The sequence below is a fragment of the Bos indicus genome, chromosome X (genome assembly GCF_029378745.1).
Source record: "Bos indicus isolate NIAB-ARS_2022 breed Sahiwal x Tharparkar chromosome X, NIAB-ARS_B.indTharparkar_mat_pri_1.0, whole genome shotgun sequence".
Lineage (NCBI taxonomy): Eukaryota > Metazoa > Chordata > Mammalia > Artiodactyla > Bovidae > Bos > Bos indicus.
The window spans coordinates 99,555,736-99,570,958 of NC_091789.1; the positions used below are offsets into that span (position 1 = coordinate 99,555,736).

The 15,223-nt window shown below is 38.5% G+C and overlaps 1 protein-coding gene across 5 annotated transcripts in view; it reads right to left on the reverse strand.

Annotated features, from left to right (window-relative positions):
- Positions 1–15,223, reverse strand: part of WNK3 (WNK lysine deficient protein kinase 3) — a 190,520-nt gene that overhangs the window by 62,646 nt on the left and 112,651 nt on the right. For all 5 annotated transcript variants that reach the window (XM_070783788.1, XM_070783789.1, XM_070783787.1 and 2 more), the window contains one exon: positions 2,145–2,209. In XM_070783788.1, the coding sequence (XP_070639889.1) occupies positions 2,145–2,209 (65 nt within the window). The remainder of the gene's footprint in view (positions 1–2,144; positions 2,210–15,223) is intronic.

The following is a 15,223-nucleotide window of genomic DNA, read 5'->3' on the forward strand; positions in this document are numbered from 1 at the left end:
TAACAATAACCCTGTGTACGAGACAGCAAAAGAGACACTGATGTATAGAACAGTCTTATGGACTCTGTGGGAGAGGGAGAGGGTGGGAAGATTTGGGAGAATGACATTGAAACATGTAAAATATCATGTAAGAAACGAGTTGCCAGTCCAGGTTCGATGCACGATACTGGATGCTTGGGGCCAGTGCACTGGGACGACCCGGAGGGATGGTATGGGGAGGGAGGAGGGAGGAGGGTTCAGGATGGGGAACACATGTATACCTGTGGCGGATTCATTTTGATATTTGGCAAAACTAATACAATTATGTAAAGTTTAAAAATAAAATAAAATTAAAAAAAAAGATATACAATAAAAGAAAAACAACACCTAATATTTTTTCTATGTCCCTGTGAAAAAGAATTTTCATAACTACAAGTGGAGAAAGAAGATGCTCTTAGTTCTTTAATAGACAGAGAAATAGCAGTAATATAACACATTAAGAGGATAAAAGGGATATAATTTTAGTCAATGCAGTTTTATCATTCACTTTACAAAGTTGTCTTAAAACACTAGTTTAGGGTTTGGAACAAGATGGCAGAAATTATACCCCTAAGTATAACCATAAAATCTGGAAATAATACAGTAGAGTATCACAGGAGGGCACTGAAGAGTGAAAAGATGAAGGCAGACTGGCTAGGGACTCCCAGGACTTGAAGAAAAATATATCAGCTAAGCATCTCCTGGTTACCCACCCAGTGACAGAAAGCAGTCCACGTTCAGTGTCTCTTGACTCTTGGCCAAAAGGCAAAGGTAGCTCAAGCACAGTGGTCTCCTGAGCCCCAACTCAGCAACAGAAGGTAGTTAAAGTGGGCCCTTTCCTCCCTTGGTGATGCTGGTGGGAATTCTACCAGTAGCATGTGGTCTGGAGAGAGAGCCTAGGGCAGTGGGCCTAGGGCATTGTTCTCCAACCCCTTGGTCCAGCAGTGGGCCCCAGTAATACAAGATGAACCAAAGCAGACCAGAATAGTACTACAGGGACTCTGAAAACTAAATTGGCATTAGAACCATAGTCCACAAAAGTATCGATAAATGAGTATCTTGGCACCTAAACACAGTGACTGCCTGCTAAAATAGAGGATTTAAACAGGATCCAGAATATCCTAACATAATGTCCAAAATGTCCAGGATACAAATGAAAATTCTTTGTCATACCCAAAACCAGGAAAATCACAACTTGAATGTGAAAAGTCAATCAAGAGATGCCAAGACCAGGATGAATCAGAACTACCAAGACCAGGATGAATCACAACTACCTGACAAAGATTTTAAAGCAGCCATTATCAAATTGTTTCAAAGATCAATTACAACTACTCCTGAAACAAATGCAAAGTCAGAAAATCTCATAATAATAGAATATATTAAGGAAGAACCAAATGGAAATTATAAAAGGAATATAATCATAAAAATAAACGATTCATTTTGCACAATAGCAGAATGAATAGGACAAAGGAAAGAATCAATATCAGTGAATTTGAATACAAAACAAATGAAATTAAGCCAATCTGAACAAGATAGGGGCTTCCCAGGTAGCTCAGCTGGTAAACAATCTGCCTGTAATGTAGGAGACCCCAGTTTGATTCCTGGGTCAGAAAGTTATTACCAAATGAAAATACAATTATATATATACAATAAATAAAATTATGTGGTTTTTATAATAATATATTATTATATCTGGTTGTAAATTATTTATTTAGATTAGCTTGAACTTTAAATTACATTATTTCCTTTTTAAAATTCTTACAATCTTTTCTTAAGAACAGAATATGAAGAGAATTCCCTGGTGGTCCAGTGGTTCAGACTCTGTACTCTCACCACCAAGGGCCTAGATTTGAACCCTGGTCAGGGAACTAAGATCCCGCATGCCAAAAAAAAAAAAAAAATCCAGACTATTATAATAATGTGAACAAGAAAATGGTCAATAATATTACAATCCATATGATCCTTATTAACATAAAAAGTAATAATAATATCTACTATTTTTATTGAACATACACACAAATACTAGAACACAGAAGCTTCTGTAGTCAAGAGACTAAGCACCTAAAGAAGGCAAATACTTCAACATGCCCTCATTGCTTTCATGGTATTAATTTGAAGATACTCACCTTCGAACTAAATCTGGTTTTAGAAGAGTTGCTTGCTGTTCAGCTCCAACTGCTTGGGATACAGGCTGTAAATAGCACAGAAATAAAACTTATTATAACAGCAAACTTCCAGTTGAAGGTGCAATTTGCTATTATTGCAGAAAACACGTCTGTTACATTTCATATTTTGGTTACCACATAAACCAGATAGAATGTCTACATTACTGAATGTCTATATCAATCCTACTATTGATGTTACTACCAGAAAAAGAAAAACAAAATGCAGCAGTACTGATATTCACCAAGACTTTTTCATAAAAAAGATAGCATTGTTTCATATACTTTTGTTTGTTATCTTTCAATGGCTTCCAGTCCTAATAGTAAAACTACTAATGAATTGCTATCACTCCAGAAACAGATAAATCAGTGATTCAAGGTTTAACATGTTGTATGGTCTCTCTCTCTCTTGTTCTCTCTTCACTAAACTACTGCCAACAATCCCTTTGAGGTGTTGGTATCCAACAGCTGCAATACTGGCTTCTAGGAGAAAAGTTTAAGCCCTTTACAAATGCAAGTTTCAACTCTGTTGGAAAATAATTTTAAACATTTATCTAATCCAATCAATGTACTGCCACTGGTGACAGCAGAGTGACTTTAAAATGCAAATGTATCAAAATCAATCACTTATCTACCTAGTTCAAATTCTCTAATGATGGCACCTCATCTTCTATAAGGTTAAGTCCCTTTGGATGACAAATTAAGTCCTTAATGAACTGGTCCCTGCCTAATTCTCTAGTTCTTCTCCCCTTGAAGTCACACCGAACTCTAGCTCCTGTGAATGAGTCGAGCTTTTCCATATCTGGTGACTCTACTTATATTCCTTCATCTCCCTGGACTATTTATAATAAATATTATAATCACCATGTTAAGAAAATAGCATTTTTGGTTATTTTTTTCCCATTTTATTGCTTTTATGTTACTATTTACATTGTATAATTCAAAACTTTCAAAGGATAGCAAATACTAAGTGTATAGAAAATAGGCATTTTCATAAACCACTAGGATTTATGGGACTGTCAACTGGTTAGACCTTTCTGACGGGTAATTCAACAATTAAATTATCCAAGTTTTTAAAATGTCTAGCAATTTCATTTCTAGAAAATTAACCCAAGGAAATAATAAAAAAATAGCCTCCAATTAAAATAAATAAATTTAAATTAAAAAAAAAAACTGTATGTGAGTCACTCAGTTGTGTCTGACTCTTTGCAACCCCAAGGGCTACAGCCAGCCAGGCTCCTCTGTCCATGGAATTCTCTATGCAAGAATACTGGAGTGAGTAGCCATTCCCTTCTTCAGGGGATCTTCCTGACTCAGGGATTGAACCTGGGTCTCCTGTATTTCAGGCAGATTATTTACAACGTGAGCCACCAGGGAAACCCTATTGATAAATACTCTTCCTATAAAAGGAACAAACTTAAAGAAATGCCATAACTGAATATAAGCACACGAGAATATCAAGTGTGCTCAATGGAAAAAAAATGTATTACATTTTGTTAATTCTTCTACTGATTTTAAGATGTGTTCTGTAAACCAAGATATGAAATCAAATTAACAAGTTCAAGTTTCTTCTTTCACTTTCAGCTGACAACAAAGAATTATATCAGAATGGAAAAGTAGAACTGCTTCAAATGCACAAAAGTTAGCTACTCAAAAAAACACTGATTTTAACCCAATATTGTACAATATTTTATTTTAACAAAAATATTTAGGTGAGGCTTATAGCAATATATTATCATGTAGGTACTTACTGAGAAGGCTGAATCCAATAAACTGTAAATTTGACAATATCTTACTACACATCCTATTAATCTGAGTAATTTTGGGGGAAAAGAAGATATAAAAGCATCCCATTTTATATAATTCCATATTTTTCCACAGAGTTTATAGACAACACAGAATCAAAAGAGTTGTAAATAATTCTAATTCTAACCTTAACATTAGAATCTGCAACATGTAAAAATTCTAGTCATATATTGCTAGGCACTGCCAAATGATAATCAAATGTTTGTCATACAGTGGTTTTAAGCTTGTAAAATAATATTCAAAAGTTTTATACTACCCTGGTCCTTTTGTCTGAGTAAATTATAGTAAAATCAGGAAATAAATCAAGAGTTCAAACAAAGATTTAGCTATAAGGATGTTCTTCACAACATGGAATATAATTACAAACAGCAAAAAAGAAAAAGAAAAAAAATAGACACATGTTTATTTTACCTGCTCCATTAAATAAATAATGTATGATGGATAAAGCAGGATAACCACAGTGGTGTGATCACTCACCTAGAGCCAGACATCCTGGAGTGTGAAGTCAAGTGGGCCTTAGGAAGCATCACTGCCAACAAAGATAGTGGAGGTAATGGAATTCTAAAAGATGATGCTGTAAAAGTGTTGCACTCAATATGCCAGAAAATTTGGAAAAGTCAGCAGTGGCCACAGGACTGAAAAAGGTCCACTTTCATTCCAATACCAAAGAAGGGCAATGCCAAAGAATGTTCAAACTACCACACAATTACACACATTAGGCTCAAAATCCAGCAAGCTAGGCGTCAGCAGTACATGAGCTAAGAACTTCCAGATGTACAAGCTGGATTTAGAAAAGGCAGAGGAACCAGAGATCAAACTGCCAACATCTGTTGGATCATAGAAAAACTAAGAGAATTCCAGAAAAATATCTACTTCTGCTTCATTGACTACGCTAAACCCTTTGACTGACTGTGTGGATCACAAGAAACTGTGGAAAATTCTTCAAGATATAGGAATACCAGACCACCTTACCTGCATCCTGAGAAACCTGTATGTAGGTCAAGAAGCAACAGTTAGAACGACATGGAACAATGGACTGGTTCAAAAATTGGGAAAGGAGTACATTAAGGCTGTATATTGTCACCCTGCTAATTTTACTTATATGCAGAGTACATCATGTGAAACGCCAGGCTGAATGAATCACAAGCTGGAATCGAGATTTCAGGGAGAAATATCAATAACCTCAGATGATGATACCACCCTTATGGCAGAAAGCAAAGAGGAACTAAAGAGCCTCCTGATGAAGGTGAAAGAGGAGAGTGGAAAAAGCTGGCTTAAAACCCAGCATTCAAAAAACTAGGATCATGGCATCCAGTTCCATCACTTCATGGAAAGTAGATGGGGAAGCAATGGAAACAGTGACATACTTTATTTTCTTGAGCTCCAAAATCACTGTGGATCGTGACTACAGCCATGAAATTAAAAGACGCTTGCTCCTTGGAAGACAAGCTATGACAAATATAGACAGTGTATTAAAAAGCAGAGACATGTGTTTGCCAACAAAGGTTCATATAGTCAAAGCTATGGTTTTTCCAGTAGTCATGTATGGATATGAGAGCTGGACCATAAAGAAGGCTGAGAACTGAAGAACTGATGCTTTTGAACTGTGGTGCTGAAGAAGACGTGAGAGTCCCTTAGACAGCAAAGAGATCAAATCAGTTAATCTTAAAGGAAATGAACTCTGAATATTCATTGGAAGGGGTGATGTTGAAGCTAAAGTTCCAATATATGGCCACCTGATGCGAAGAGCTGATTCATTAGAAAAGACGTTGATGCTGGGAAAGATTGAAGGCAAGAGGAGAAGGAGATGACAGAGGATGAGAAGGTTGGATGGCATCATCAACTCAATGGACATGAGTTTGAGCAAGCTCTGGGAGATGGTGAAGGACAGGGAAGCCTGGCATGCTGCAGTCCATGGGGTTTCAAAGAGTCAGACACAACTGAGCAACTGAACAACAACAAAAATAAATAATGGTACATCCATACTAAAGGCTTTATGCAGCCCTTTAAAATGTGCTAAAACATGTAAGATGTTATAAGTGGAAAAAGATTTATATACATTATGGTTACATTAAAATTGCATATATGCATAAGCTTATAAAATGATCTAGAAGAATACACACTTCGTCTTAAGCAAGCTTAACTATATTCATCTTGCTTTGGTAATAAGAACTTTATACAGATTTATCAACCCTGAAATCTGGTAATCTCAGGGCTGGTCCCTCTTATTTCAGTGTGCAACATTATAGTTGTTTTAGACAAAAGTAAAAATGGAACATTTTACTAAATTTGAAAAACATCTACAAAAATGGCCAGGCATCTATTTGCAAATATTAATTTTGAACTCCCAGAATTATTATGACAGAACTTGATATGAAGCTGGCAATTAAAAAAGCAGATGAATCAACTATTAGCTTTGATTCTGAGGACCAAAATAATTGTTAATAATAATTATAAGTGGTTATAAAATATAATTCCAGATTGTTGTCACAGAAACTACGTTTTGTTTATGTTACCTCCAGATTTAAGCATGAGGACCCCATGTCACTGCTCCATCTTGCTAGGACTCCTCATAATTTTTTAAAGTTTCTTTAATACAAACATTTGTTAAAGTTGGATAAAACAAGATGTTGTTAATGTTGTGTATACAAAAAAAAGAAATCTCTTTGCCAAAATATTTGCTTTCAAATACTTTGAAATGTAAACAGTGATTATATTAAAGAGTTAATCATCTAATCTCTAATTAGAAGCCAATCTAATTTATACAGGGGGAAAAAACTTCATTATGAATTGACCAGGTTAGATGGGGGAAGGCGAAAGTAGAAAACGGTATATTCTTCTCATTTCTCCCCAGTCCTTACCTTCAAATCCAAATCAAAGACAGATATGAATCCCTTTTCCTAATGAGACCTTTGATATCTGGATATCTGAGACCTTGATAACTAGCTAGCAAATTTCAATATAACTAAAGTACCTCTTATCACTTGTAGAATGAGGACAAGGCCAAAATGAGAAGCAAATCTAGGCCTGAATTCCATGGGCCACACTGAGAGAGTCCTTTCCTAGGCAGGTTGATAAGAAGTCCAGGAATTCCCAAAGAGAAAGGGGTCTGGAGTTCTCAAGGAGGAAGAAAGGACAAACTTTTTTGTCCCTCTACATTCCTTAGGATTATATAACAATAATGTATCCTGCTTGAGGAAAGTATCTGGAAAAAACTTTCTGGCTAATCCTGTTATCTTAAGGTGTAAATTATGGGAGTAGGTCTAGTGAGGTCTTTATAACCTCCAGATATTCTTTTGATTCACTGTAATAACTAATAAGGGAGTATAAAACTCCATGGCTAACACTAACAAGGGGGTACTCTTTCTGCCCCCTTCTGATGCCTATGTCAGAAGCTTTCTCTATCTCCTTTATACTTTAATAAAAGCTTATTACACAAAAGCTCTAAGCAATTAAGCCTCATCTCTGGCCCCAGATTGAATACTTCTCCTCCAGAGGTGAAGAATCCCTGCATCTTTGCATGGTTCAATAACATCCTTTCAACACCATTCTCTCCTGTTTACCATAGCATTTATTTTTTTACTATAAATTTATTCATTTTAATTGGAGGCTAATTACTTTACAATATTGTATTGGTTTTGCCATACATCAACATGAATCCGCCACGGGTGTACACGTGTTCCCCATCCTGAACCCCCCCCCCACCTCCCTCTTCATCCCATCCCTCTGGGTCATCCCACTGCACCATCCCTGAGCATCCTGTATCATGCATCAAACCTGGACTGGCAATTCATTTCACATATGATATTATACATGTTTCAATGCCATTCTCCCAAATCATCCCACCTCACCCTCTCCCACAGAGTCCAAAAGATTGTTCTATACATCTGTGTCTCTTTTGCTGTCTCGCACACAGTGTTATCGTGACCATCTTTCTAAATTCCATATATATGCGTTAGTATACTGTATTGGTGTTTTTCTTTCTGGCTTACTTTACTCTGTATAATAGGCTCCAGTTTCATCCACCTCATCAGAACTGATTCAAATGTATTCTTTTGAAGAAAGCTGAACGCCGAAGAATTGATGCTTTTGAACTGTGGTGTTAGAGAAGACTCTTAAGAGTCCCTTGGACTGCAAGGAGATCCAACCAGTCCATTCTGGAAGAGATCAGCCCTGGGATTTCTTTGGAAGGAATGATGCTAAAGCTGAAACTCCAGTACTTTGGCCACCTCATGCGAAAAGTTCTCATTGGAAAAAGACTCTGATGCTGGGAGGGATTGGGGGCAGAAGGAGAAGGGGACAACAGAGGATGAGATGGTTGGATGGCATCACTGACTCGATGGACGTGAGTCTGAGTGAACTCTGGGAGTTGGTGATGGACAGGGAGGCCTGGCGTGCTGCGATTCATGGGGTCGCAAAGAGTCGGACACGACTGAGCAACTGAACTGAACTGAACTGAATATTCCATTGTGTATATGTACCATAGCTTTCTTATCCATTTGTCTGCTGATGGACATCTAGGTTGCTTCCATGTCCTGGCTATTATAAACAGTGCTGTGATGAACACTGGGGTACATGTGTCTCTTTCAATTTTGGTTTCTTCAGTGTGTATGCCCAGCAGTGGGATTGCTGGGTCGTATGGCAGTTCTATTTCCAGTTTTTTAACGAATATCCACACTGTTCTCCATAGTGGCTCTACTAGTTTGCATTCCCACCAACAGTGTAAGAGGGTTCGCTTTTCTCCACACCCTGTCCAGCATTTATTGCTTGTAGACTTTTGGATCGCAGCCATTCTGACTGGCGTGAAATGGTACCTCATTGTGGTTTTGATTTGCATTTCTCTGATAATGAGTGATGATGAGCATCTTTTCATGTGTTTGTTAGCCATCTGTATGTCTTCTTTGGAGAAATGTCTATTTAGTTCTTTGGCCCATTTTTTGATTGGGTCATTTGTTTTTCTGGAATTGATCTGCAGGTGTTGCTTATATATTTTTGAGATTAATTCTTTGTCAGTTGCTTCACTTGCTATTATTTTCTCCCATTCTGAAGGCTGTCTTTTCACCTTGCTTATGGTTTCCTTTGTTGTGCAGAAGCTTTTAATTTTAATTAGGTCCCATTTGTTTATTTTTGCTTTTATTTCCGATATTCTGGGAGGTGGGTCATAGAGGATCCTGCTGTGATTTATGTCGGAGAGTGTTTTGCCTATGTTCTCCTCTAGGAGTTTTATAGTTTCTGGTCTTACGTTTAGATCGTTAATCCACTTTGAGTTTATTTTTGTGTATGGTGTTAGAAAGTGTTCTAGTTTCATTCTTTTACAAGTGGGTGACCAGTTTTCCCAGCACCACTTGTTAAAGAAATTGTCTTTTCTCCATTGTATATTCTTGCCTCCTTTGTCAAAGATAAGGTGTCCATAGGTGCGTGGGTTTATCTCTGGGCTTTCTATTTTGTTCCATTGATCTATATTTCTGTCTTTGTGCCAGTACCATACTGTCTTGATAACTGTGGTTTTGTGGTAGAGCTTGAAGTCAGGCAGGTTGATTCCTCCAGTTCCATTCTTCTTTCTCAAGATTGCTTTGGCTATTCGAGGTTTTTTGTATTTCCAATGCTCTCTTGGGACTTCCCTAGTGGTGCAGTGGTTAAGCATATGCTTTGCAATGCAGAGGATTCAGGTTCAATCCCTGGTCAGAGAACTAAGATCCCACATTCCAAGAAGCAACTAAGCCCCCATGCTGCAACCACTGAGCCAATGAGCCACAACTAGAGAGTCTGTGCACTGCAATGAAAGATCCTGTATGATGCAACAAAGACCCTGCCTGCCACAACTAAGACCCCACGCAACAAATAAGTAAATATTAAAATAAATAAAATGCTCTCCTGAACTTGTTACTTGATCTTTATTTCCTATGACAGTGTGGGAAGAGACTGTGTCTGTAAGATTTATCACAATATCCCCAGTGCCTAACCAACACTTGAAATAAGAATAGCTGCTCAAAAATCTTTCACTATTATAATGTTCCCATTTTTACTGTTTTTATTGTTATTATAGCAACAAAACAATCACTATTTATTGAGTATTTATTAAACACTAAAGTGAAAGTCACTCAGTCATGTCCGACTCTCTGCAACCCCATGGACTGAGGCCTGCCAGGCTCCTCTATCCATGGAATTCTCCAGTCAAGAATAGCTGTTCCTTTCTCCAGGGAATCTTCCCAACCCAGGGATCGAGCCCTGGTCTCCCATATTGCAGGCAGATTCTTTACCATCTGAGCCACCAAGGAAGCACTTTATATTCATTATTTAACTAAATTCAACCCTTATGACAACTCTAAGCATAGGTACTATTACTTTTGTTTTACCAATAAGGAAACTGAGACTACAACTGATGGAGGCAAAAATTAAAACAAAGAAAATGAATGAATAGACAAATGACTCCAAAGAATACTGAAGAGCAGAGACGTCTTGTGCATACCACAGAAGCTTTTCTGTTAGTTCTTAACCCTTCTCTCTCTTTTATAAGACTTTTACTTCACTATTACTTGCCCTCCTCCCATCAGTGGTTCTTGGCCCTGAGTGCACTTTGTAATCTTAAGGGAAGAAAAGGCAGAGAGAAGGAAAAAGGAGAAAAAATTTAAAAAAGGGAAAGAAAATCCAAGCTCAAGCACATTCTAGAGATTCTTATTCAGTTATTCTGGAATGAAGGAAAGCAGTAAAACTGGGAAACGTTTTTATTTTAAAAATTATTTAAAGTTATTTGAAACATTTTATAATCTGCCTGATTGTACTATTATTTTAAAACATTTTATAAACTTCCTTGGTACTAATGACACTATAAAACATGTCTCTCCCACAAAGTACTTTTAAACAACCATTATGTATTGAGCATTTATTGCAGCCATGAAATTAAAAGACGCTTACTCCTTGGAAGAAAAGTTATGACCAACCTAGAGAGCATATTCAAAAGCAGAGACATTACTTTGCCAACAAAGGTCCGTCTAGTCAAGGCTATGGTTTTTCCAGTGGTCATGTATGGATGTGAGAGTTGGACTGTGAAGAAAGCTGAGCACCAAAGAATTGATGCTTTTGAACTGTGGTGTTGGAGAAGACTCTTGAGAGTCCCTTGGACTGCAAGGAGATCCAACCAGTCCATTCTGAAGGAGATCAGCCCTGGGTGTTCTTTGGAAGGAATGATGCTAAAGCTGAAACTCCAGTACTTTGGCCACCTCATGTGAAGAGTTGACTCATTGGAAAAGACTGATGCTGGGAGGGACTGTGGGCAGGAGGAAAAGGGGACAGTAGAGGATGAGATGGCTGGATGGTATCACCAACTCGATGGATGTGAGCTTGAGTGAACTCTGGTAGATGGTGATGGACAGGGAGGCCTGGCGTGCTGCAATTCACAGGTTCACAAAGAGTTGGACACGGCAGAGCGACTGAACTGAACTGAACTGAACTGAGGCACTTCTCACATGTATCTCATGTAGTCTTTAGCCTTCAAAATAGGCATTTTTTCTAACAGTATGAAAAATTTCCAACATACAGAAAACCTGATAATTGTTCAGTGAAAGCCCATACATCTACCACCCACAGTCTACAATATTTTACTATATTTGCATTATCAAATGTATATCCATCAATCCATCTTATTTTTTATGCATTTCAACATAAGTTCCAAATGCAAGATAGGCATTTTAAAACTTCATTTTAAAGATGAAAAGAACCTAAGCTAAAATAAATAACTTGCCTAAAATCATACAATAAATAATTAAAGGAGCAAGAATTCAAATTCAGGCCCAACTAAAGATATAAAGTAGCTCAAACCTATTTTTATGATGTATATACCTATTTAACAGTGAAATTTTGCTCATTTAATTGAAGAAAATTATCAGGTGAGGAAGGTGCATGATACCCATTTCCATATTTTTTATGGAACCCTTTATCTATAAAGTCATTGCTTATCTAATTCCATTTTTTGGCCAAGCCAAGATTCTGAATAAAGAAATTTACCCTAAGAAATAACTGATCCACACACAGCATAGTTCCATGAATAAACTCACATAATGATGCCCAGGCTATTAAACAAACAGGAATAAAAAAGATGGAAACATACCATCAACACAGTGATTAACAGACAAGAGTAATAGAAACTGGAAGAAATTTCATTAATTATAGGGCAGGTAGCACTGAACTGAAGAAAACATTACTCAGGCTTCATTCCAGCAACTTCCTAGAGATCGCCTCATCAAAGAGAAGCTAACTTAAAGGAGACATACTTCATATTTTCCCCCTTAGTATCTGTTGCTAGTTGAGTTATCAAGAGTCTGTATCAACCAGCAAATTGCACTACTCTTGTCTCAGCCCATCCAAACTTTCTATAAGTCCATGGAATACTCCAGGCAAGAATACTGGAGTGGGTAGCCAGTCCCTTCTTCAGTGGATCTTATCGACCCAGGGACTGAACCCAGGTCTCTTGCACTGCGGGAAAATTCTTTAACATCTGAGCCACCAGGGAAGCCCCATAGTTATTTGGAGAGAGCAACCAACATTGTTTTTTGTTTGTTTATTTTAATGGTAGAAGTGAGAATGCATATCGGAGATAAAAAGAAGACTGAGTCATTTGGCATTCTAGGAGGAGGAGTCCCCATAAAGTTAAGCCAACTCAGCAAGGATGCAGAAAAGGAAAAATTTTGGTATCCATATATGTTAGATGGATCCACACATTTTTAAAAGGGCCACTCTGCTTACTATCATGAGAAAAGGTAATAAAAGAACAAAAGCACAAGGAAGAACAATCAGAAGTCTAATGAAATGATGCAAGAAAGAGAAAGTAGACTAGCATGGTTATCATTATGCAGTCCATGGGGTCGCTAAGAGTCGGACATGACTGAGCGACTTTACTTTCACTTTTCACTTTCATGCATTGGAGAAGGAAATGGCAACCCACTCCAGTGTTCTTGCCTGGAGAATCCCAGGGACGGGGGAGCCTGGTGGGCTGCTGTCTATGGGGTCGCACAGAGTCAGACACGACTGAAGTGACTCAGCAGCAGCAGTAATTATGGTGGAGGTGGTGACAAGTGCTCAGATTGCATAGTTCAAGGGAAAAGACAAAAGACTTTCTGATGATGTGAAGTGAGACATGAGAGGAAGAGAGGAATAAAAGATGACCACAGATATATGGCTTGAGTAACAGGAAAGACTGAGTTGCTATTTGCTGAGATGAAGACAACTGTGGAAAGAACAGGCTTCAGGTGGTGGTGGGAGGGCAGTGCAAAAAAAAGTGTTTAATTTTGGACATATTAAATTTGAAATTCCTATTATACAATCAAGTGGAGATATTGGGTGTATACTATGGAAATATGGCAAAAAATTTTCCTAGAAAACAAAGTCAAATCTAAAATGGACTGGAGGTATCAGGATGAAATACACACACACACACACACACACACACACATCTGCATGTGCGCACACACATTTTAATCTGTGCAATGGGAATCCTAGGAGCTACGACTCCCAAGAAGCATCAAACACACCCAACACCCAGATTTTGATCCTTAAATTACCTTTCTTGCTAAAAGGAAACAAAGCCCCATGGAGAAATGGAGAAATAACTGACCTAGATAGCATATTAAAAAGCAGAGACATGACTTTGCCAACAAAGGTCCGTATAGGCAAAACTATGGTTTTTCCAGTAGTCATATATGGATGTGAGAGTTGAACTATAAAGAAAGCTGAGCACCTAAGAATTGATGGTTTTGAACTGTGGTGTTGGAGAAGTCTCTTCAGGGGCCCTTGGACAGCAAGCAGATCCAACCAGTCCATCCTAAAGGAAATCAGTCCTGAATGTTCATTGGAAGGACTGATGCTGAAGCTGAAACTCCAATACTTTGGCCACCATATGTGAAGAACTGACTCGTTGGAAAAGACCCTGATGCTGGGAAAGATTGAAGGGGGGAGGAGAAGGGGATGACAGAGGATGAGATGGTTGGATGGCATCACCGACTCAATGGACATGAGTTTGAGTAAACTCCTGGAGTTGGTGACAGACAGGGTGGCCTGGTGTGCTGCAGTCCATGGGGTTGCAGAATTGGACACGACTGAGCAACTGAACTGAACTGAACTGCATTTTGGACTCTTTTGTTGACTAAGAGGACAACTTCATATCTTCTAAGGGATTCAGGCCCACAGTAGTAGATGTAATGGTCATCTGAATTAAATTCTCCTGTCCATTTTAGTTCACTGATTCCTAAAATGTAGATGTTCACTCTTGCTATCTCCTATTTGACCACTTCCAATTTACCTTGATTCATGGACCTAACATTCCAGGTTCCTATGCAATGCTGTTCATTACAGCATCAGATTTTACTTTCACCACCAGATACATCCACACCTGGGCCTTGTTTCCACTTTGGCTCAGTCTCTTCATTCCTTCTGGAGCTATTTCTCCGCTCTTCTCCAGTAGCACATTGGACATCTTACCAACCTGGGGAGTTCATCTTTCAGTGTCATATCTTTTTGCATTGTCATACTGTTCATGGGATTCTCAAGGCACGAATGCTTAAGTTGTTTGCCATTCCCTTCTCCAGTGGGCCACATTTTGTCAGAACTCTCCACCATGACCCAGCCATCTTGGGTGGCCTTACATGGCATGGCTCTTAAGTTTTATTGAGTTAGACAAGGTTGTGGTCCATGTGATCAGTTTGATTAGTTTTCTGTGATTATGGTTTTCATTCTGTCTTCCCTCTGATGGATGAGGATAAGAGGCTTGTGGAAGCTTCCTAATGAGAGGGACTGGTTGTAGGGAAAAATGTGTCTTGCTCTTGTAGGCAAAGCCATACTTGGTAAATCTTTAATCCAATTTCTGCTGATGGATGGTGCTGTGTTCCCTCCCTGTAGTTTGGCCAGGCCAAACTAGGTAGGTGTAATGGCGACCTCCACAAAAAGAACTTATGCCAGCATGCTGCCCTTCCCAGGATGGCTGCAGTCAGTGTGCCTGACCCCAAGGCAACCCACTGTCAACCCACACCTCTGCTGGAGACTCCCAAACACTCATAGGCAAGTCTGGCTCAGTCTCTTGTGGGGTCACTGCTCCTTTCTCTTGGGTCCTAGTGTGCACAAGGTTTTGCTCGTGTCCTCAAAGAGTCTCTGTTTCCCCAGTTCTGTGGAAGTTCTGTAATGAAATGCCACTGGCCTTTCAAAAGTCAAATTCCCTGGGGATTCTCAGTCCTTTTGCTGGATGCCCA